The following is a 24,563-nucleotide window of genomic DNA, read 5'->3' as shown; positions in this document are numbered from 1 at the left end:
TCTGGGAAATGACATGGACGATGTTCCTGTGTGGTCTGTGGGGGACTCGGAAGACAAATGAGGACTCAGCATACAGAACCGAGGGGAATCACCGAACCCCGAGAAGGAACTGCTTCCATATTTCGAGGATAAATATGTGACGACAGAGTAAAGACTCAGAGAATCCATCCGTCAGTCTGTCTGTCACTGGGACAAATCACGGCGGTTTGGACAATAGAAACAAGTATGCTTTGAACAGCACCAGGCCAGGATACGCAGCAAACAAAACCTTGCCTTTTTCCCTCCGTTGCCCATAAAAAAACACATGACGCTAACATGAGGTCTTAGCTGACTCCAGCAGTGTTTCTGAACATGAGCCAACCCTGGAAAAAAGTCCAAAGACCTTGTAATTGGTACGATTGAGAGTTGTCTGTTTGTGTGAATGAGAGTATGTGAGACTAAGCCAATTATAGGAGCGAATTAGACATTAGCGCAGGTTGTGTGTGTCACATTCCATTCCTGAATGAGCATGAGTGAGTCTCTGACCGCCCCCCACCCCCACCGCCACTCTGGTTCCTAACGGCTGATTCTGTTAATTGCTGCCCCTTTTTATTCTGTGAGAAATCCATCTGCCGTCCCACCCAGAACCCCACACCGACCATTAGCGTAATTAATTACATCTTTACACAGTCTCCACATCAGAAGTAATCTCAAAGACCTCAAGCCTTTACTCCTCAACTGTCTTTTGATCATCAACCACTGCTGCCTTATTGTGGCCCATTGACGTTTTCCTTGTATCCTTTGGAAGATTTGCCCACTGTGTGCACACACACTAAATGGGACAGCACTGCAGCCTGGGAAAAGTGTGTGGAGGGCATGAGAGGAGGAGAGTGGAGGAGTACACTGATAGGGGGTGTTGGGGGAGAGGGCCCTTGGTACGAGGGGAGGAGGTGCACCGGGGCAGCTGAGCTGTGAAGAAGCTAATGGGCTCTCATCCCCTTCCCACGCCCACCACGTGTTTTCTGATGGCCACTCAAGCGGCGAGACACATATTGCTTTGGCTACTGGCACAGAACTCTAACCTCAGCGCCGCTGCACTCGGGCTCATCCGGCATCTGCCTGAACTCCGGTTAGTCTGGGTGTTTCTTTAGGACTGGCAGAGTATGAATCAGTAACCAAACTCTAATAAAGTGAGGAGGCTGGTGGTTGATCTCACTTGCTGGAACGGCGGTAATGAGAGATGAAAGACAGCGGCATGGCTCACAGGCAGACAGCGACACTGATAAACTACGAGATGATCAGGGAGCCAATGCAAATGCATGGCAAGGTCCGACATCAAGGAAACTATCTCAGGGCAACAGCTAAACTCCAGGCGGCTGCCTCTGGACAGTTTGTCAAACATTAACTTCAATCCTAGCTGACGGAAACATTTATATTTGATTAAAAACAAATAAAACCTCATCTACGAGTGACTCATTTATAACATACAGTGCATCTAATCCTGATTACAAGAAAGTGCCTAGAGTCACTTCTTATAATATGAAACAAAAGAGCCGGCACAAACAAATCTAAGTGCATTAAACCAAACGCCCAGAGGCAAAGACAGCGTTCTGGCCCTGCACACTCAGTCTGGACATTATCCCCTCTAATTTGGAAGAATAAAAAGCCCAAGCCCCTGATTAAGTGATCCAGGGAAGCCAATTGTTTTGATTGTGCCGTGTGATGTTTGATCTGACTGTGTGGAATGTGGCGACCTTTGATCCAGTGACAACATTCAATTAGATAAGGTTAAGTAAATTGACCTCCTCCATCTCTGCTACTCAGGCCAGATCTGGATAAAGTGTAAACAGCTTGTATGAAACCCACAAAGCCCCGTGCAGTATCTCTACACTGGGATTGGACTTTTTAAACAGGTGAAAACTACTTTTATTCCATAAAAATATTAGAGAGACAAGGTTTTTTTTCGTTTGTTCCATTCCTAATAACATCTTTACTTCTAATTTAATCCTGGAGGTCTTTTTATCCACATACTCAAATCTACTTGTGCTGCCAAACTCTTGAAATACTACAAAAGGAAAAAGACCATGTTTCTCCTATAAATGCTGGCAATGTTGATCAAGTATGTTGAGAACAACAGATCAAAATTAAGATTACAAAATGCACGTTTTTCACTGATGAGCTTTGTAAATAATCTAGTTCTGTACAATGTAAATTTATGTCTTTAATATTTAAGAAAACATAAATAATGCGATTAAAAAAAAGCAGTGAAATGTACACTTTCAACAGTTTTCAACACTATCTTCACCTGAAAATGAGAGAGTGTTGTAGTACTTGAGACTGGACTAGGAGTGGAGACTGATTTCAAGATCATTTTTAGTATTTTGGTCTTGACTCGGTCTCAGGTTAGACGGTCTCGTCTACAACAGTACTTTGAGCTGAAGAATTGCTGTTACTTCTCCTCCTCCTTTATACAACACAAAGTATAATTACTCATATCCATAGTAGGAAATCTACAGATACAGTGGATAACAATGCGTGAGGTTCTCTCTCCAGCAGACCTTAGAAATGGAGTGCACCTCAGTGGGAAATGAATCAGGCTGTTCTGAGAGTTACATTACACACAGTAGCTGACAAGCTAGCTTGCAATTCTCCAGCTGCTTGAGCATCCGAGAGAAATCATTTTCCTGTTTAACTTGCATCTGTGTTTATTTTTTTGAACAATTTGTCGTCAGACTGCAACATTTGTCATCTTAAAAAAAGAGAAAGTAATTATATAATTGTAGAAAAAGCCTGAAGCTGATTGCATCTTGTTTTGTTGTTGTGAACTGGAAAATAATAATAAGTGCTGATGACCAAACGTGCACACACTTTGACTTGTTATCACTTATCAATAGCAAAATATTATCGCCAATCTGAGCTCCATCACAGAAACCACAGAGGAAACAGTACCATGTTTGGCTTATTTGGAAATATACTCCACAAAAACCACACACACTATTAACCTCTTCGAATCATGCAATATCCCATCAGTCTGAGCAAAAAATACACTCAACATTTAATGAGTGGCAAAAATAACTTGAACTTGTGTATTCTCAGTTTTGTGGCTTTAAAATGTACTGAAATGTACAAGGAACACCTCCATTCTGACATGGAGAACCCTGCGGCGTTGAGATGGCACCTCTTAGAAGTGAAACAGCAGTGATCAAAATTGATCTGGTATCATTCTTAAAGGTTAGAGCTTTACTTCTATCCAACTCACTCTGGACATCACTGCACTGCTTTACATAGAGAGCAGACCCAAGAAAACCATCTGATCACACAATTCAGGGAAGATTCTGATGAATATCTCTAACATTAATCAATAAATTGCCGAATACTTCTTCGATCCGGAGGTGTTATTATTTTCATTTATCCAAATGAAGGATTCTGTTTCTTCTATATTCTTATTCTCATCAGTACATGCTGAATGTGATGACCAATGACATGACGTGAACGGCTGGTGCCGAATGGCCGCATGCAAGCAGTGATATCATGCAAGACTGGAGGTTAGCATTAAGGGCAGATTTAGCCCCAGTCACACTCCAGCCCAACCCCATCTTCAGCTCCAGCCTTTGTACCCGATCTGTACGGCCGTCCCTCGGCCTCACACTCCAGTCGGCCTTTAAGCACTGTGAGAGTGGCTTAAGTAGCCCAACACTTCACAGATGAACAGCTCCAGTAATGGGCCGTGATTGACCTCAATAGCCAGGCCCTGAGTGGGTTCCCTCGGGTCTAATCTCCACATTACCTGCGCTGCTTCACACACACACGAGACATGATGAGAGCGGCTGCATTAAAGATTAAACTAGTGCCTGAGGAAGCTCCAGCGTGTTTAAGCAAATACAGAAATTAAATACCTGCTTTTCCTCCAAATTCACATACCAGAACAAAATGTCACAGTGAAACTGTTGATCCCTGCTGGACAGAAGCTCTGGCGTTACTTCCTTCGTCTCCATTTTTTTTCCTGTGCATTTGCTCACTTGCAGACATGACGTGAAATAGATCATCTCATTTATTCAAACTTACTTCAAAAACAGAAACTTTTGCTTCGGGTTCCAGCAGCTACAAAGCTGGTCGTTTCACTTACATGACTGGCCTAAATAATTGTGTCTGGTGGTTTCTCACCAGTGTGCGCGGTGGATGTATTTTTAGCACGGTTTTGGTCTACTGTAGATCTATAAGCCAGAAAAGGTTCAGGCAGCAGCTTAAAACCATCAAGCTGCTGCCTGAGACAAAGCCAGGCTGTTGATTTAACACTCTATGGAGTGAGTGAACACATGCAAAAGGGGGGAACACAGCATGATGGATGGATATATGAAAGTACGGCAGGCCTTTGAAAGATTGTAATGGAGGAGGCTACCAAGAAAGATCCCACTTCGGTTCACACTCCATCTACGGTGTCAGTGCGCCCCATTCAAAGGCCTGCGCTCTCAGAAGGGAGAGCGTGCCTGCATGTGCGTCTGCCCGTGCATGTGCTCAACGCGGAGTATAATTGCGCAAGTGTATGAGAGCGTTTGTGCGAACCGGTCAGATCAAAGCAAGGTGCGGCTTCATTCCCACCTGCTCTCATTAGTCTTTTGGTCGGCGAGGAATTGTAAGATCCCACCTGTTCCTGACTGCCGTGGACAGGTTCCTCTCTGGACACGTGCACAAACACAATGACATACATGTACACAGCCCTACGCAGACGTGAGCAAGTGAAATGACCTGCAGTGTGAGTAATAATAGCAATAAAACTCTTATTTGTGTGACATCTTTTAGAAAATAGCATTTGTCAAATCCAGTAACATGAAAAATGTACAAGTAGCAGAAACTTTGTGTTTCAAATAGTGAATCTATTTCTGCATAAACAATTAAACTTTTTTTTTTTTTTTCATCCATCTAACTTGGAAACAGATATTCAGGAGACAACAGCTTTGATATCTATCAGGGAACTAAATATGTAAAGTATTAGAGCACTCTGGGAATTCTCAGAGGATTAATTCCATGTAGCTTTCATAATTCCGTCCAATATGTTAAAATTGAGATTAAAGTTCAGTTTGTTCCCCAATTCCCACAGCTCCCATGGCATGGTAAAGAGATCAAAACTGGAGGGCTTTATAGGGAACATCTTTAACATTTGCTCTGCTCTCAGTGTGCTTGATTAAATGTAACATTTTGAGATCCCAGAGTTCTGAGAAAAGCATAAATCATTGTCTCGCAGCTGCTGGCGTGCCTGGGGAAAACACATGCTATCCCTCACTCTCTCTCTCTCTCCTTTCCTCTTCCCTGTGATCATAAAGCCCACCCGACCCACCGGGTCCCTCCTCCTACTGCTGAAACTCAACAGTGGAGAAGTGTGTTTCTGCGGTGGAGGGGGTGGGGGGGCGGGGGTGTGGGGGTGGAGGGGGACACCTGCAGGCTGCCGCTTGCCCCGAGGTTCAGCGTAAAGCCCGGCTCCTCACACGCCCTCTGGCCTCCTATTCCAGCGCGTTGGCCCCATTTCGAGGCCCCCTTAGTCATTCCCATCCATCAGCGGTGACAGGGCCCAGACCAAGCCAAGCAGGACGGAGAGCCAAGCAGCCAGTCACTGTCCAGGGATCAAAATGATCAAGCTGTCTCAAGAGTAGCGCTGATAATTTACACACAGTGTAACACTGCGGGTCACAATGAACGACATGGCCAAGGGTTTCTGGTCCTCGTGATGCTGAGGGCACGGCTCGACTTTGATTAAATTCACAAATAATTTATGGACCTAATAGCGGAGGCATCAGTCCCGGTGTGCGCTGGGGGATAATGACATGTCTCTGGCTCTCAGCTGGGCCCATGTGGAGGACTAACCTGTGCCCTTCTGATCCTGTCTGCCAACCTGGATTGCTGCCTGCTGTGACTTAAAAGAAACTACCTCACCCCACCGAGCACAGAGCCTGACTCCTGCTGCCTGGACGGCCTCCATCAGCTTCTCCGTCCCTCACTTCATTTTTCATCTCGGTTATTGGCATCGACTTCTCATTCATGTGCAACAATGGAGCATGAATCACATTTCATTCCTTTTTAAAACGAGATAAAATATCGATCAAACCGTGTGAATGTACGCCAGAACTCCTTATCGAGGAGTCCGTCTGGACGGGCTGCTCAATTAGTCGACCATATCTGAGAGCATCGCACTGTGATGCAAAGGGTTAACAGCCACATACAGAATTATGAGACCCCTCTGGATCCATAAAAAAGGACATTTCAAAGCGGAGCAGAAAAGTCCTTTGGCGTTAAAACCCACGCCTTTAATTGTGTTTAATTTATTAGAATGTTCCAACCTCAAGTCTGGTAAATGAAAACACATTCGTCTGCATCTGCAGGAGTCCTACAAGTGCACAGGGACTCCCTCCAACCGCCGTCCTCAGCCACCAAAGCCACTCTCTGCATTCTCTCAGCAAATTGGAATTTGGTTTTAATTTACTGGTAAACAATTAGACAGAAAACAGATGTTGCTGGCCATATAACAAAGCTACTTATCTCCTTGAATTCTCATAGCATGAAAGATTTAAAACGAGCGAAATGGATGGAGACGACATTAAAACTATCTACATTTCATGGCACAGAATGTCCAATTCACTGTGACGTTACAACGAAAAGACCTCAGACAGACAACTGTACAGTAGCAAAGTGTCCAAACGAATGCTGTAAACTTATGTGAATGTCCAGTCGTGCAAACTGAATATATTGCTTCAGATGTGACCGGAGAGACACGGACCTTTCTGAGATCCTAAAAAAAGCAGAGAAGCTAAGCCGTTGAGGAAACGGCTTCTGGTACGAATTAAATGATCCTTAATGAAAGTGCGGGTGATTTCCAAAGCCTGTCACAAACCCTAAGAAATGAGACAACACAGAGATCACACACACGAGACCAGAACGGAAACACAAAGGAAAAGGCGTCTCTCCACCTAAAATCAACTGCAGTCAATCAGATACTACTGAAACACGAAAATACAAAAGTATGGCGTGTAAAAAGCACCAAGGCTTGTTTATGAATACATTCAAATGGTACACAGGCAGTTCGATGCCCATCACCAACAAGCTCTACAAATCACCATAATGCTTTGAGAAGACGGACCCGTCTGTATCCACACCAACACCAGGAGCAACAAATCAAATGCAAAATAGAATATAAAAGTTGATTGTGGGTCATTACAGCATAATGCTTTCAGTATGTCTATGGCTTTTCTCTCACTACTCTACCCTGGTCCGATGCTCAGTGTATAACGATCACACTGTAAGAATTCGCTAAATGGGATCAACAGCACCACATGGGATGAATAAAACCTGTTTGATGCCAGGGCCAAGTGCTCCGACAACTCAGAAACGTCGCGATCGCGAAGCGCCGAGCCTCTGAGCCGGGCCCTCTGGGAGCAGAGGGTGCTGCGCCACCTTTCATCTGGGGCTGAACGAGGCGTTTGCATCCATCATTCCATTAACGGCGCCCTAACAGGCTCGCGGTCACCCTCTGGATGACAGCAGGGACAGGGGACATGTGGACTGACCGGACGCTTTGATGTGAGACTACCCTCCGTACAAAACACAGACCTGCAAATGGTCCTCCAAACACACCGCCTGCGCACACGCAGCGACTTCGCGAGCTTTTTCCCTGGGCGGCATGTTTGACGCAGCGCGCACGCACGCACGCACGCACGCACGCACGCACGCACGCACGCACGCACGCACGCACGCACACACACACAAACGGAAAGAGAGAGAAATGTTCCAGTCTGGTGAAACTGTTACTGTCAAGTCACGCTGCTCTCTCCAGCCTGGCTGTATTGACAGGTATATTACAGATAAAAGAAGAATGTCTGGCACAGCGTTTCCGCACAAGCATGGGAATAAGGCGGTTCTGTGCCGCTCTGTGAGATTAAAAAAATGAAGAAAGTAAAGCCAGTGTCGTTTCCCCCCCCCCCCCCCCTCCTCCCCCCCCTCCCCTCGTGGGAAAGACATGAATTGATCTTGAGTAAGGAAAACTGAGAAAGGTAAGCACAGTTAACAAATTGGAGGGAGAGACGTATACAGACAGCGAAACAACATTAAACACAGAAGACAAGGAGGAAAAAAAAAAGAGGAGCGGCAGCGATGAGAAGGAGTGCAGGCCTACACTGCTTCACATCTGCTGGAGACATATCCAGTGCTTCTGGGAGTCGGTCCCCCACCTCCTTTTCACCTTCATCTTCTTTCTCCCCGCCGCTCGCTTTGCTTACTTTAGGTTTTCTGGTTTGTGTTCGGATCAGGTTTTAATATTGGAAACTATGTACTGTCTTTATGAGGCATTGCTTTGCTGAAATAATATGCTCCCTAAATCACAGTAATAGTCTGAGGCTGTGCGATAAACAGAATTTACCAGAGTTCCTAAAATTATCTATCTCTGTCTGTGAGGCTGTAAACGGTGCCGAGGCCCACTTGTCAAAAATACAACATTGCTTTTAAAATTCACTTTTATGTCACTGCAATTCTCTGGAAATTTATTCATCGAGTACCCTCACTTTCATCAAATCGTGAGTTACCTATGAAATGTAAGCTTTCCCCGTCTTACATTTTCAATTTATAGCCATGTCTTGGCACCAGCGTCTCTAGAAATGAGATAATATTTGACTGGGTGACAGTCAAGCAGCAATACAGGGCCTGGTTAGGCATGGCCTCGCAGATCTGCTGTCTGAACTGCACTTATCCTCTCACCACGCTGCACCCGGAGCCGCAGCTGCACTGTTTCTTCGGTCTGAACGCACCAGAGGCCGGCTCTACGGACGTCTCGCTCCTGACATGTTTAAGGCCTGGGACTCTGATATGATTCAGGGCGAGGCGATGGGAGTTTATGAGAGTCAAGGCCACACGGTGAATCTCTGCAGCCCTGCATTAAAAGTGATGTACAGTTGCGACTCTGAAAACAGCCCTGAAAACAAATACCGGAGGTGTATTGTTTTACATTGTCACCACAGGCTTCTCTTGTATCGGGTCGAGGACGGAATGAGGTTGTGGGATAACGGTCCAGAAAGTACTTGAATACTTTGAGGGAAACACCTACTGAGATCTTTCTGAGACATGGGAGCAATCGAAGACCCCGCTATAGGAGAAACTGTCAAGTGCGTCTACTTCCAGAGGCATCAATCTTTCCTGGGAGCCCACTAGGACTCTCTGAAGAAGTTCCAGTTGCAGGTGTGGAGAAGAGGTTATGGATGATACGCTTATAAACATGGCTTCAACAACGGGTTAAAAAAAAAAAAAAAAAACAGTGAAAGAGTTATTTCAGATCCGAAGAGGCCTCGCTGTGCAGATGAAGTCATGCCTGGCTACTGTTAAAGAGATACACAAGATGATAAAAGAAGCAGTGAATCAATCACTACAGCTCTTAAAACTCTGGAAGCTACTATGCTAAGTTGTGCTCTTTGTGTTTTGGAGTAGCTACTGAAAAGTCCCACACGCCCTCGCACTAACGGGCCGACATTAGAAATGTAATCTTTGGCTTGCGGATGCAATCAGAAATGCAACCAGACATCATAACAGGCATCGGCAGCAATCCTCAGGTGGTTAGCTGCTGTTATCCAGCTCGGCCCGGCGCTGACAGAGTCTAACTGCTGTTTAGAGAAATCGTTGAGCCTGTAAGGCGACGCGGGGCTGCCAATCCCGCCTCGGGGATAGTAGAGTGGAAAACACTTATTGGCTTTACTAAACAAATAAGTGAAAGGGGGCACCGCGTGACATGATGGGAGGAAGGAAAATATGACCACTCAAAGCGAGGACTTGGCGTCAGATCACCAATGACAGAGCTGGAATATCGACTACCAATGTCTGAAATGAGCCCAAACCCAAACGCCGCCACCAGGAAATGAGCGAAGAAAGTTAGATGTCAATGCAGGGATGTGATTTCAAAAATACACAAGTTGAGTACAAAATTCTCCCACAAAGCCTTGTGCTTCGTACTGTAGGAGAGAGCGGTGCTGCGGCCAGACAGTCAGAGTGGCGGAGGGATGGAGGACTTCAGCTTTGAGTTGCTGTGCATCCAGAAAACACTGCAGCGTCTCCTCGACTGCAGCTACTGGTTCAAAAAGTCTCCTAATCACGTTAAATTCCTCAATTCAGATATGTTTGGAGTAGGGATGCACATTATCAGGTGAAGATCTGATATTCATGTACTTACGATATGTTACACAGGCAAAAAACCTAAGGTGATGTTCATGTCTTTGGGCTCTGAAGTTCTTTCTTTTGACTGTACAACAGGACAACTTCCATCTGACTGGGCAAATTATGTTAGCATGAAGTCCACTGCAGCATGATTTATTGCAGGGGTGTCAAACATAAGGCCCGTGGGCCAAAATCGGCAGGCAAGAGGCTCCAATCTGTATTGCCAAACCACCAAGCAAACTGTAAAAATTTCACGGAAAGCAGAATTTTAGTATCTAATTTGTTAAGAGTAGCGAAGACAACACTGAGATCAGAGCTTAGATATCAGTGATGCTGCCATGACCGGGAGAAATCTAGCATCAGCGTCAAAGTCATGCTGGGAGTTTGCAAAAAGATGCATAATGCAAAAGCTACAGGAGAAGTTTTTTGGCCATATCATAGTATTAGAACTGGCTTCATGTAGAGATTGTAGTCATTTTTTACAGTACTTGTTTGGTTTAGGAAGAATAGAGATATTATCACCACATATCATCCACCACAACAAAGAAAAACTTTAAAACTGAAGGCTGTTATGCCAATTATGGATGAATTTGGACCTTGTTTGACACCCCTGAATAGCTGCAATATGTATAACAGCGCATGTTAATGTCGTGATGATGAATTTACAGCGTCTTGTGCAGCCATAGCGAATCATAAAGAACATTTTCTCATGCTGAGTGAAGACCCGAGGAGAGGTTGACATACCCGAGTTCCTGCAGTCGTCTCCTTGCTGAGGGACCTGGACGGAGAACGCCAGCAGGTCGGGGGCCAGCAGAGACTCGGGCTTGCGGATCTCGTTGAGCCAGCGGCTCATGTGGAGCTCTTTGGTGTCAGACGGGCCCTGAATCAGAGGAACCAGCTTCTCCTTTGCTCCCTCCCCAGAACCTGAGCGAGATGAGATCCCAAATGAAATAAACACACCAGAATGAGAGCATCTCCCTTCAACATGGGTTCAGGACACGCAAAAAACTAGAATGTGTCACATTTTACAACCAGCTCCAAAATACAAAATGCAGAATCAACTGATTTAACAGAAGAAACATGAAAGGAGCCTTTATATTTTAGTTCCTTTGCTGTGTAATGTACAATATTTTATATTCCTTTCATGGATGTTTATTTTGCAAAAGGAAAATTAACTGCATATGATTTTTTTTTTCCACTTGCATTTCTACACTGACAGCTGCAACAGATCTACTAATACGCCTGACATCATGAGTGCAGCTTGACCTTGTGAACTCTGTGCTATGACACTAGCTCCAATAACATCCTCGCCATCAAAGACACGGCCGCAGCCCAATGGCGGCACCCAGGGAGAAAAACAGCAACCGAATCAAGTCGCTGGAGAAGAATCAAGATAAAGACTGAGTGGGGCAGACAGAGACAGAGTGGAGTGTGTAAAAGCACGAGTTAAGAAGAGAAGTAAAGAAGAGTCTAGTCGGTCTCACTCTTTCCCTCCTACACAGGCCGTAAAGTTTTAACAGGGCACAGCTGCACACACCTGGGGTCCTGGCGCACACTTTTACAGCTCCCACGGTTCCCGAGGCGCATTTCACCGTCGCACGGCTGCAGAACTTCAGCTCCAGGTTTTGGACCGAGCCTTCCAGAGTCGGTGACGGGCCGGGATATTTCACACCTAATAAAAAAAATGTTGAAAAAGTGAAAATGAACTGCAGTCCAGCAGGTCTAAACGGCGCTTCTGTGGCTTGGTTCAACACGTGATTGGCCTTTAATTGTTCTTGACCAACCAGGTGCTCCTAAACACTGATTTCACCAACACTGTGTTAAAGCATAATATTAAATGCCACACAGAAACTGCTGGGAGTCGACTACTGGCTCGGGAAATTTCCACATTTTCATTACATTTCTTCTGAAGTGGTGGTTTTGGGGCAATGAGACGGAGCTGCATGAGGAGGAACAGCGAGAGGATCACTGTGAATCCCTCAGTGAGATCTTGCAATCTGCTCTTTGGGGAGAAAAAAAAAAATCACAACACCACTGAATATATGAATCACAAAAAAATTGATGGTGAAAACATTTAACGGTGATTTGATTCAGTGCGGCAAAGTCTTCACTGATATCCTGAAAGGCATAAAACAAACTCAAATTGTCACAAATTGGTTTGAATGTTTTACAAGTTTCCAGTAAACCTCCCGATTTGAATCAATTTCAGTTAAATAACAGGCACTATTGGGAGTATGAGTAATAGGTCAATATAAAGGAATTATCTTTCCAAAATAATATCCAATATAGTCACGCCTGCATCCAGCTTAGTGTCAACTGCAGCTCACCTCACACCAGCATTACGTCACAGGAGCCTCCAGTGTTCCTCACTCTGTGATTATTTCTCCTAATGGCAGCCTGGAGTGGAAGAAACCCCCGTCTTTCCATCTCTCCAAAATGAAACGGTTTGCACCGTGGCAAGGAGCGAGGGGGATTACACACTCGCGATTATGATATGTCAGAGTTATTTCAATGGTGAGAAGCTATTTAAAACACATTGCAGGAGGAAGAGGGAGAAAGTACTGGCGCGCTATAAGGTATTGTGGACTTGAGGGAATTCGGTGCCAAACCGCCTGTTGAGAGAGGAGAGGAGGATCCATCCATCACATGCTACATTCTTCCAGGGAGCTGGAACTGTCCGAGGGAATCACGCTGGATTCTTACATCACCTGTTCCAATAAGGCTTTACTTCTCAAAGTAATCCCCTCGTACGGCGATAGCACTTCATTTCCTACAAACGTCCGCAGCACTTTGATGCCGACTTTACGACTCAGTGAGGCTTTTTCCTCGCGACACGACGGTGGACGAGTCGCGGAGGGGGGACAGGCGGCAATAAAACGTTCGATATCCATAAGTAACCACAAAGATTGATGAAAAACAAATTAAACACAAGGACGAACGGTAAGAATTTATGAGCTACTGGTGAGAGAGAAGGTAGCGCATTAATAAGGCACAGATGAGCAGAGCTACCAGTAGCTCTGGAAGCACCTTTGGCAGGAGGCTCTGAAGCGGCCAGACAGAAAAATCTGCAGACTTTTAAAGGCTTTCTAAATCCACATCTGTATTTTTGACTTTTTATCAGTTAACTCTTAGACATGTTTATTTATTTTTTTCTTCACAAAAGTCTTGGATTCTTAAATCCCCTCTCCTCCTCCTTGAGGAATCCAAGCTGTAACCTGAAGGGGCTGTTCCAAGTTTTGGGCTTTTTGTTTGCTGTTAATCTCAGTCAACTAACAGCTCTGGTGTGGCGAAGTCGTAAAACTGCAGTCAGTGTGGGTAAGGGTGGGATTTGGGTAGACATACATAAAGAGCACATTTAACCAGGGGAATTACTGGAAATTGCTAAAATCCCTAACCACTGACTTCCCCCCTTTTTCTCTCTCAGACAAATTACCCATCAACCTCTTCACCTGCTGTCTGAGAGGCCCTGCGTGAGCCCAGATGGAAGATGGTAATGTTAATAGGGCTCCCTCCACGTCTCTGCTTCCCACTTCATATATCTGCAGGTCAAACAGCAGTGCTGCAGGTTTCTGTGAGGCTCTACCGACCGGCCCCCGATGCTGCTGTCGGAGACCGTCCACAGTTCAACTGCAATCAGGCTCTTTCATGACGACCTACTATTAACTTTCTTTACATACTTGAATAGGAAATATCTGGGAAAAACCCGATCCAGTTCTACAATGAGTGCACGTGCCTATTTAAGATTACAGAGTGTGCAATGTCACATGAAAGGAAGTTTTCTTCAAGACAACAGGCGAGTCGTGGAGATGGTTTCTAGATAAAACAGTTTGTCTTAAGTTTATCCCATCAATCCCAGTCTATCACAGCGCGAATATCGAGACACCACAATAAATCACATCACCAAATCTTTGCACCAAAGTAAGCAAAGCACGCAGATGGATAAGATGCAAACTTCACACATAAAGTCCCCAAAAGCAGATCTGATCTTATTTCTTATATTTTCAATGTGCATTAAAAAAGTGTTACTATGCATTTTTTTTTTCAATTAAACATGACATATTGTCACATAAAAATACTATTCCAAAAAAAAAAAAAAAAAAAAAAAGAAAATTCTTGCACCATCAACTGAACTATATTAGCTCGGAGAAGATACTAACACAGTGAAGATATCTGGAAAGCCTCCTGTGTTTTTGTCAAAACGGTTTCCAAACCAACTACTTTTAGTTCACATTAATCTATGGTTAAATAAATGCACATTGTGATGCACAAACAGCTTGGACATTGCTGGTTTCTTTCCATGTGCTAAAGACCAGAGGGAAATATAGAGAATGACAAACGTACTGCATAAAGCTCGACTCCCATCTCCCCCTGGAAACAGTATACCTATATACATTCACCATGAGAGGACTGCATCAGACAGTTGGCTCTATTAACTCCGTCTCAGTGAACCTAAAAACATATGAACCATCTCTCTGAAAGAGCAGGCCATCGCAGCAAATGGATATCCAGATTCAGTGACCCTTTGGCCTTTTTCAGAACTTCACTGATATGAGGGGGGGGGGGAAGGCAGCAACTGTGAGGAGTAGGCCGAGACACAGGAACACACAGCTCCTCCGGGTCTGGAAAAGATAGAAATGTTAAAAGTGCAAGCCGGTCTGGAACATGACGAGGGCCATTCCCTCCGCTCTGCTTGCTCTTTGATAAATGGCGCTGGGGGTATCGGTATAACATATCCCTCTTGCCCACGTAGATGTCCTAAAGGGCACAGTGCACCTGCTGGGTTGCTGGCCGTTGCGTGGGGGGGCTCTGGACAATGTTTTGTCCAGCTGTCAGACTATAAAAATGTGGGGGTACACAGGAAGAGGAAAAAAACACAAGGGTTGGTAAGTTTGCCGGTTTTCAGCGCGTTTCATGTGTGTAAGGTGCATTAGTGTGTGTGCGTGTGTGTATCCCGAGCAGGCACTTGTGTTTGTGTGTTTCTGTGTGTGACCAAGTGAACGTGTGTGGTGCTGTGACTCGTCAAGCAAAGGCAGGTGCAAGAAGTACATAAACACACAGCTAGGGGCCAGAGGCTATGGCACTCCATCAAACACTGAGAGGGCAACCGTGGGCAGCTGGATATGCTATACTGCACACTGATGAGAAAGCATGGAGTGGGTGATGGGAAGGACGGGCCGAGAGAGAGAGGGAGAGGGAGAGAGAGAGCGAGTTGATTAGGAAAAAAAAAGGGGAGCGCCTCACTACTTGGCGTGCACGCTGTTCGGTGTGGCTGTGTGTATGTTGGACATCTGCAGACTTGAAAGCCATGCTTCACACATTCCAGCATGTCCTGCTCTCACTGCTATGGGAACGCCGACTTCCTCTAAAGCTGGACACTTACTCAACACAGTTTACATTAACAAGCATTCACAGAATATTTCCAACAAAACCTTGGAAATATTTGAGAAATTCTTGCTTCCGATTCTCTGGAAAAGTTATTTACTTGATTTTTTTTTTTCAGAGAATCGGCCAAAGCATTCACATGGGAAGACAGAGCTGCTGATATATGAGGTGGGGGGAAAAAAATCAGGCATTTTCTACGAGCAATCTTTAATGTATGCTCTGAAATTTCAGCAGCAACATCCAGAGAGGCCAATAACCCCTGCTAGAACTGAGGCTGAAAAATGGAAATCTGGCAACAGGTTGATGCATACTACAACATGACAACACTGCACAAAAAGAAGAAAAGAAAAAAAAAAGTTGCTCTGATTCAAGAGAGATTACATGTTCGCCCTCTACGTTCATGGCCACCGTTGACGGCAAACGTTAGCTGCCGAACGCTAATGGACAGCTAAACGAAGGAAAGAGAGACTTAAAGGGGGAAAGAGAACCTAAAGCACTAAAAAACCTTGGAGTCTGGCAGCGGGCCCACAGCAGCGAGGGGGCTGACAGAAAAAGAGGTAGACATAGACAGGTTGGGTAGCCTGAAAGCAGCCAGCTGAGCCATTAAGTGCTGATGCAGAAACAATAACTGTCTCTCCTAAGTCAGGAGGGGCTGAAGTAGGAGCCGTAAGTAGGAGCAGGTCCGCTGGCACCGTGCCCAGAACTGACACGCAGCAAATATACAGACACATGCTGAGAGAGCGGGACAGGAAAACAGACAAGGTGAACCAGTAGTGGTTTGTCCCGCAGTTAAAGCTCAGAAGAGAGAAGCTTTGTCAGAAAACTGCCGTGCAGACGTACGACTGCTGGGAAACTCTCGTTTGGGTGGCAGAATGCACGGAAGACCAAAGCGGGAGCAGCGAGCCACGCAATACGCAGTGCTGCACATCACACACAAGTATGTGTATGCAATTTGCCACGTTTGCATTCAACTCCAAGCTTTTTGGTTTTCTCTAAATCAGTACACACTGCAAATACACATTGGCCTAATGCTCACAAAACAGTCAACTGATTAAATTGGATGATTTGTGTCAATAGTGTGCAAGCTTTTAGGTGAGATTAGGACTTTTAAGTACATGCTTTTATAAAAGCGCATACCTGTATGAAAAAAAAACTATCAAAAACATATCCAAAAACCATCCATGATCCAGTATCTGACAAAAAAAAAAGGTAGGTACAGAAAATAAATGGAGGTATGACCCAAGCCAAATGTCATGATGGTACGTTATAAATATGCCATCATCCCATTTGGCTCGGATCATTTTATTAACGAGAAAAGTCTTGGACTCAGGATGGCGTGCATTTTCGATTCCCAAACAACAACAGCTGTTTTTCACATAAATGAAGGGACAAAAGCAGCAGTGGCTAAGATTTGGTAGTGAACCACAAACACATGTACTTTTGGATATTTGTAGCTTATTAAGTGAATTCTTCTACACTTACATGTACAAATAAAATGTTCTTTGCAGTCGTAAATGCAACTGGGTTGAGAGACAGAAGCCAGAGTGACACAGTGGCCGAGCGGCGTCCTCAGTGAGCCGACGTTCTGGTGGCGGTGGCGGTGGGGTGTGTAAGGCGGTCACGGTATAAAGACAGTGATAGGGTGTAAGTGCTGGTGGTAGCGCAGACCGGGGGTTCTAATTTTCCTGATTTCCATGCCTGCCAGGTGCTGCCTGCCTTTCTGTCTGCCCGCTAAAGCAGTGACACATGTTCTCCGCACATTTAAACCGTGGTTCCCTCTGCCACCGAATTACCACAATTAAGGAGTCTTCATGAGGAAGCAATTTGGCCAACACTAATGTGCCTAGGCAGTGAGGTTTGGAAGACAGTGAAGGGGTGTAGCGGCTTTTTTGCGGGGGGGGGGGGGGGCAAGAGACGAAGCAAAACACCGAGCTGAAAGTCGCCCGACAAATGAGGACGGCGAGTGAGTAAGAAAAAAAAAGAAGCGACAGATGTGAAGAAGAGTGATAGAGGAACATGTGCTGTGACAGAGACGATCCCCGCGTCGCCGCTCGTAACGAGATGATTAGCCGGTGGTGAGATAGGCCATTAAAACACAGTTCTGGATGAGAGGGCCTGCTTCTCAATCTCCCATATCCCCAGCCTAATGCTGCCTTGACAAATTTGGTTAGCATAAGAAACGGGGGCATTCTGGCTTTGAAGTAGCAGCCAGGCTGGAATGCCAGTGTGGTTCCACCATGAGAGATGCTCGAAAGTACAGACCGCAGCTAATGACACTAAACCAGCCTCTCTGCTGCTGAAATGCAGCTCTGGATTACTGCTCTCTCTCTCTCTCTCGCTCTCTCAACTCTGAAGATCAGTGCGTCTGTAAGTCATGCTGGTTCTTTTTCTCAGGCTTTCCCCTCCTCGCCGGGCCTGCTTTATGGGCAAGAATTAAAAGAGAAAAGGAGCAGAGCATTCTTGTTTATCAATAATCCACTGAGATCAATATTTATGTCTGTGCTTTGCTGGGGCTGACTGTGTCTGTGTGTGGTGGTAGCCAAGACGTGACTGGGGTTTCGGTGCTGCCGAGGCACTTCAATGGGACTTACAGTGGAAATTTATGGCCCCGTGACGTGAAGCTATGTGCTCAGGCGGCACTAGTCACTGTGCTTAGATGGGACGGTTCGCTCGCAGCAGGAAGCCGGCTCTGCAGACACTGGGAGATGATATCAACACAAAACTGTCACACTAATTCAAGGAGTCTACTGTGGGTGCTTAAAAACTCCATTGTGGAGCTTCTGGATTTCTCAGTGCTTTCCATGTACAGCAAGGTTTCCGACATGTTTACTGCTACGCTACCAGTGATGATTTCAGAGATATCAAAATGATTTCAGAGAAGCATTTTAGTGGCTCTGACCACCAGTGTTGTGTAAACGGACACCCAAAACACAGTGTCTTCACCTCATCGTATCAGACACATCCTGAACAGACTGCTCAACGATCCAAGCCTCGCTCCAAAAAACACTCCGCACACCTTGAGGTCTGTTTAACGCATTTCGGCTCCAGCATCCGCTGACGACACGTTGCCGGGGACGACAAGTCTTTACCGCAGTAATGCTTCATAAACCCCCGGCAACAGGGGGTGTTCGTATCAGATTTCAGTTCAGCCTCCATGGAGGAGACGAGCTGTTCCAGCTCTACAAGACAAGCGCACACATCTCCACAAACTCTTCTCTACCTGGGCTCAGCCAGCTGAATAAAATGTCGGACACAGTGACCAAGTCAAGGATTACACTGTGCCAGTTGCACGCTGGAGTTAGTGCTGAGTGGAGTTTGGCCTCTAAAAACTGTCAATGATTCATATCAGGAACATAAACTAGAGAGCTGTGACACTCAGGCTTCCAGGTCTTATACTGGGTTCGTCCACGTTCTCCAAGATGCCTGAAATCACATCCTATTTCCCATGACAGAAAAGTGGGCTACAATTCAAACAAATGGGGGGAGAAAATCTTTGGCACTCTTTCAGCGGACCTTTTTTGTAGCCAGAAGAAGAGTGAACATTGTGAGGAAAAGAAGAGTGACAACAGGAGTGCTGTGCCGGGATATGACAAGACTGTCGCCCACAACGAGCTTCATAAGACATCAGCTCAACGCTGAAGGGTGAGGTTTGTGTCTACCTGCTTTAAATATACTGTATAACTCTCCATATGCATGTGAAACCTGTGGTGTGATACAAATTTGACCTGAGGTATTTTTCAGAGGCACAGACCTCGAGCGTGTCGCATTCCTCTTCCCCCATTAAACATATGATTTTCCATGTAATCCAGTGTCTAATTTTGGGTCAACACAACAAACTTCTGTTCTGTGTCGACTCCGCAGGCTCGTGTCATCCCGGGACTGAAGGGAGCAGCGGAGAAAGAGCAGACAAAAGAGAAGCAGTTGAAGGCCTTAGTCTGGATTGACTTAAAACGTCATCACAATCTGCCGGGAGTGCAGCGAGAGCCGTCTGTGGCTCATTGAAGTTTTCATTGACAAGAACCGTCTCAAGTTCCATCCGAGATTTATTTATCGGCTCTCTGATGCTGGCACAACGTGTTTTTAATGTCAGAAATAAGGTTGCACGCAGATGAAAAAGAGCCCGCTTTCTTCCCCTTTCCCTCCTGCTTTCTTCCTGTCCTGATGTCAATCCGTGAAGCGGACAAGTAGACAGGCCGAAATTTCTCTCAAACCAATAAGTTACCTCTTCAAAGGAGCGCGGATGCTTGAGTGAGGGGCCAGGCCGCGCTGAAACAGACATCTCAGGGTTTTCATTAAGCTTCCCATCTTTTTACTGACATTTGTGACAACCACAGACCATAAAGAAGACTGTTGTTCTTCCGTCTATCACTTTCACTGCAGAACAATGAAAGAGGACTATCAAAACAAACTCCATGGGCCGAGGGTACGGGCTCCGTGTGTGACGGGGCGATGCTGCATGTTCGTCTGGCGTCTCTTGATTAATCGATGAGGGGCAGTAAAGCTGGGACAAAGAAGGCCATGTCAGCGAAAACGTGCAGAGGAAATTCAGAGAAAAGCTCAGCTGAATTGAGAATAAGCTACCAACAGCTGCACTGGTGGCAAATAATAAGCAGCAGAGGGGGAGAGAGGCATGGTATAGGGGTATAATCTGGGACTGGACAACGTTAATACGTACAACAGACGAGATATCTGATTACAGAGGTGACAGAGTGATATGAAAATGGACACTTTTCCCCTCCAATAACACGGAGCTATTACCGACACTTATTGCGCCGCAGCGTCACAGGGGGATTTGCGTCAGACTCGTGCTCCTGGGGGCAGTTAGATCACAGGGATGTGAACTTCTGGCCATGACAGGAGCAGACTTTTTTCATGCAGTGCAAAAATGCGTAAAAACTATTGTTGACATGGACTAAGAGATCACACTTGTTTCCGAGGAATGGGAAATATCAGTGTGAAGAAAAGTATAAACAAGTCTTCCTAATGTGACCTTGAAAAGGCTCCAGTCTCTCCACACACACGCTCTCTCTTCTGTCCCCAATCCCTTCTTTCCTCTCCCCACTGTTAGTGTAGGGGGAACTAAAAACAAAAGGACTTGTTTTAATAATGATACGGCTCTGAGTGAGAGCATAAGTTCCCGACTAATATTATCAACATGCTTCTAGTTGCTATGCAATGAGAGCATGGGCTTTCTGTGTCCAAACATTCTTGCCGTCATTTGCCTTAAATGGGATCATATGGTGCGAGTTCAGCAGTACATATAGGATCCACTAAAGATGAAGGTGGGCATGCATCTGTGCATATGCAAGTGCCTGACCTGACACTCAATAAGGTGCCAGAGCTGGGTTTAATAAAGGCAACCTCTGGCCATTCGTAATCCCGGGCACCGGGGTCGGCCCGACACTCCCAGTCTCTTTATTTCCTTCATCCTGTCACTTTTCCCTTCAACCTTTCTATTGCTTCTCTCTTTCATTTTTCATGCCGCTCATTATATCGCTCACTCTCTCTTCCTCTTCCTCTGTTCTTTCTCCCCCGTGTCTGTCATGCTAAAGCTATGTCACAGCTCGTATATCACCCAGCAATCATCTAGAGCACGGCTGGTGACCACCACCAACCAACTTCTACCAGGCCCCCCTCTTCTTATCCCAGTCCAGACCACCACAGAGCTCTGTGGCCAGAAAACCAGCTGTGGTAGCGGCATTAAAGCTGAATCCATCACTGGTGGAAATGCCAATTTTATGCTTATTTAAATGACCTTGATCTTTTGTCTTTCAAATGCAGCCTTCTGTAAGTCACTGAACCGGGAAAGGAATGCGAGGTTCGGCATCACGCTCAGGCTTTCCCGCTCTGCCGGCCGGGCTTACAAAGTTAATGGCACTGGCCTGCACACTGCTCTGCTATAACTCTGTTTTGGTTTGAAATGCAGCAGGAACAGGCAGGATGTGAAGCTTTTTTCCTTACCGACTGTGCTTTTAAGGAACGAACAGGTAGTGACGTCCGTTTCTTTTACAATGTGGGCATAGATGATATTGCAACATGTGAAAATGACAAAGTAAACAATTTCATTTAAAGTAACTTCTGTTGCTGATTTGTTAAGTGGGTATTTGAAGTATTTTAGTAAGAGCAGTGGTGCTATCACAACACTGAAACCTGAGCGGAGAGATCAGCAGTGCAGCTGTGAATGCTACCTTCATGCTAGTGAAGAATCAAAAGCATACCGTGAGGGTGAATTTGTAAAAGTATGCATGATAAAGGCTGCAGATGGCTGCAAATGGAGGGTTTTTTCTTTTCACATTTCACTGTATTTTGTGCCAAGAGAATATGGACTGGGAGTCATGACACTCTGAAAGCAAACGTTGCCATTATCAATCCACTCGTGCATCTGCATGAAAAACTAATTACTGCAGTATGGCCATGGTGCATATGAGTAGTAGCAGCGTTTTCATCACTGCTGTTAAATAAACGGACCTACAAAATGCAACCAAGGCTTAGCGTTGTCACTTGAAAACATACTCATGTATGTGAGACCTAACATTAGTTTTACCCTGCTGATCTGGAGAATCTTGACCTCTGTGTCTCATATATACTCTCCAGTTTCCTGCCAAGTATCAGGGTGCAAGAACATGACTCAGCCGTCTGCCGGATTGATCCTAAAATAACTGTTTCTGCACAGTAGCCTCGTTCTGAAGTCACTTTTCTGAATGGGATATGACGAGAAGTATGAATCAAGGTCTGTTGTAAATATAAGGCTGGTGAATGCTTTACAGTTTAAGAAGAATGTCACTGAATGCCCCTCTCGTAATTTCTGGAGTTTTTACGTATATTAAAAAAAAGGAGTTGCTAACAAGTTGCGAAGCAGGACGACGACCGGAGACGTTAGGTAATCACGCCGAACACGGAGTAGTGCTCGTTTACAGCCCAACTGTTTTTATGCTCGGTCTCAAAAACTTTCCAACATTTAGATTTATTAGTTTAGAGCATTTCTAAGGTCATACTAAGAGGAAAGACACGTTTACAAGCTGAGCACTTTGAGGCGGTGACAAACCAATGGACTTATGGCGTAGAGTTGGTCTCAGCAGAAACTATTTCTTGGTGTGAGTATTGAGAGAATGAAGGTAACTTTAACTGGACACAAAAAAAAAAAAGATTAAAAATCATAGAATTTTTACTTTTCTCTGATCAAAAATAAGATAATTATATCTTTCATTTCTTACATGAACAGGAATCCTGCACACTGCATTGAGCAATGGCAAAAAAAAGTTACAGAGGCAAAACTAGACACACACACTCTGACCAAATGCAAAGCACACTGTTCAGTAGTGTGGGAGCTCACTGTGGTCAGTGCACTGCTGAATCTGAGGTGAGCAGTGGCTAGAAATTTGACGCAGGAATTACTGGCTCCGATCTCAAACAATACAAACCACAAAGGCATCCTGGTGTAAAACGTTTAAAATGCGAAGTGATGACAATCGCGGAGGTGGAAGGGGAAAAACAAGAGTTAAGCGATACGGAAAGTGAAGCAATTCGTCTGTCAACGTAAAAAGAGAACAATTGGTAAAGCTGAACTGAGACGAGACGAAGCTTTAACAGACACGCTGCACCAACAACGCACCTGCACCAGCTGGACACACATCTTCCAGTGGATCATGTCTCCATTCCCAGACAACCTAAAGTATGACACACTGTTTGCTGCAGAGCTCACCAATAAAATACAACACTCGTGTGGGCTTCACTGGAATGCGAAGGAGAGCGGTGGAACATTGTCTCATTTCGGAACCATTCTCACAATGCTGAAGGATTTCTGCACTGTCGGACAATCTGCAGGGCAACAAACCGATCGTACACCGGGCAGTGTTATATTCTGGAAGAAAATAAAATTTCAAGGTGACTTTTGTGAATCTGCTTATCTCTTGGTAAACTCCTGAAGCACCTCAGATGTATTAAGTCTGGGTCCAAGTCAGCTCCGATGAAATCAATGCACTGAAATCATCTTTGAATACTTTGAGGAATACATTGCGGTCTGTGAGCGTAAAGCTGAAACTGCTGAGTTCGCCCGTTGCTGAAATGTGGAATTTCCTTTGGACGGTGAATGAAATCGCATACCCAAACGGCTCCCTCCCGCGAAGGACACTGACCATCTGTGTTATCAGCTAGCCCTCAATATGAAACACCTTCCACTATTGAAATACCCGTGCAACATCAAAAGCATGGAAGGGAGGACGAATTCCGACAAGAATGAGAAAACACATGTTCAAAGTGAGCTACGTTTTGTTTGCTGTGTTTGATATCTAACCTCTGCATCAGTGTGTGTGTGTGTGTGTGTGTGTGTGTGTGTTTGTGTGTGTGTGTGTGTGTGTGTGTGTGTGTGTGTGTGTGTGTGTGTGTGTGTGTGTGTGCGTGAGCCTGCCGAGTGCTCCTTGGTGACACAGGAAGAAACACTGGATTTCAATGCGGACTGGGATCCACGTCTCGTGAGCATTATACCAGACCGGCTGCTTTTACCACAAACAGTTGCAGCCCTTCCGAAGGAAAAATGTGGGCCTTGTACTTTTTTTCTTCTTTTTTTCAAACCATACGGAGGACGAACAAAGCGGCACCGTGTCGTCTGATTAGCAGCACAGCCTCATTGTTTTTCAGAGGATCATTTTCAATCTTGTAGAAAGAAGAGCCTCAGTTAAAGACCTCTGAGACATGTCTTTGAGCTAATCACTTCGGCTTGATCTTAGGGAAACCAACTGAAGTGGAGTACAGAGGGGAGCAGAGTGGAAAGGCGGGCAGTCGGCAGAGACCAGCTGGCAAAGTCCCATCGTGCCGCTGCAGTGTGGACACAACCTCAGCGCCCACAGGAACCCAAGTGCTCTGTCAAGGATGCACTTTGGGGGGCAGACTGACTACAGCAAGGGTCATCAAACAATTTCCCTCTCTGATCTACTTAAAGGGCAACAATGTATGAGAGATATAATTGGCTACGTCTTCCAGCATTCCTCATAAATCAGAGTTTCAAATTGTTTTGTTTTCTG

The 24,563-nt window shown here is 45.3% G+C and overlaps 1 protein-coding gene across 2 annotated transcripts in view; it reads right to left on the bottom strand.

Annotated features, from left to right (window-relative positions):
- Nucleotides 1-24,563, bottom strand: part of vps13b (vacuolar protein sorting 13 homolog B) — a 312,159-nt gene that overhangs the window by 222,563 nt on the left and 65,033 nt on the right. For both annotated transcript variants that reach the window (XM_030102906.1, XM_030102905.1), the window contains exons 18-19: nt 11,699-11,833; nt 10,906-11,085 (exon numbers count right to left, since the gene is read on the bottom strand). In XM_030102906.1, the coding sequence (XP_029958766.1) occupies nt 10,906-11,085; nt 11,699-11,833 (315 nt within the window). The remainder of the gene's footprint in view (nt 1-10,905; nt 11,086-11,698; nt 11,834-24,563) is intronic.

The sequence above is a fragment of the Salarias fasciatus genome, chromosome 11, assembly GCF_902148845.1.
Source record: "Salarias fasciatus chromosome 11, fSalaFa1.1, whole genome shotgun sequence".
Classification (NCBI taxonomy): Eukaryota; Metazoa; Chordata; class Actinopteri; order Blenniiformes; family Blenniidae; genus Salarias; species Salarias fasciatus.
Note: the sequence above shows the minus strand (reverse complement) of the source record. Positions and strands in the feature narration are given on the sequence as shown.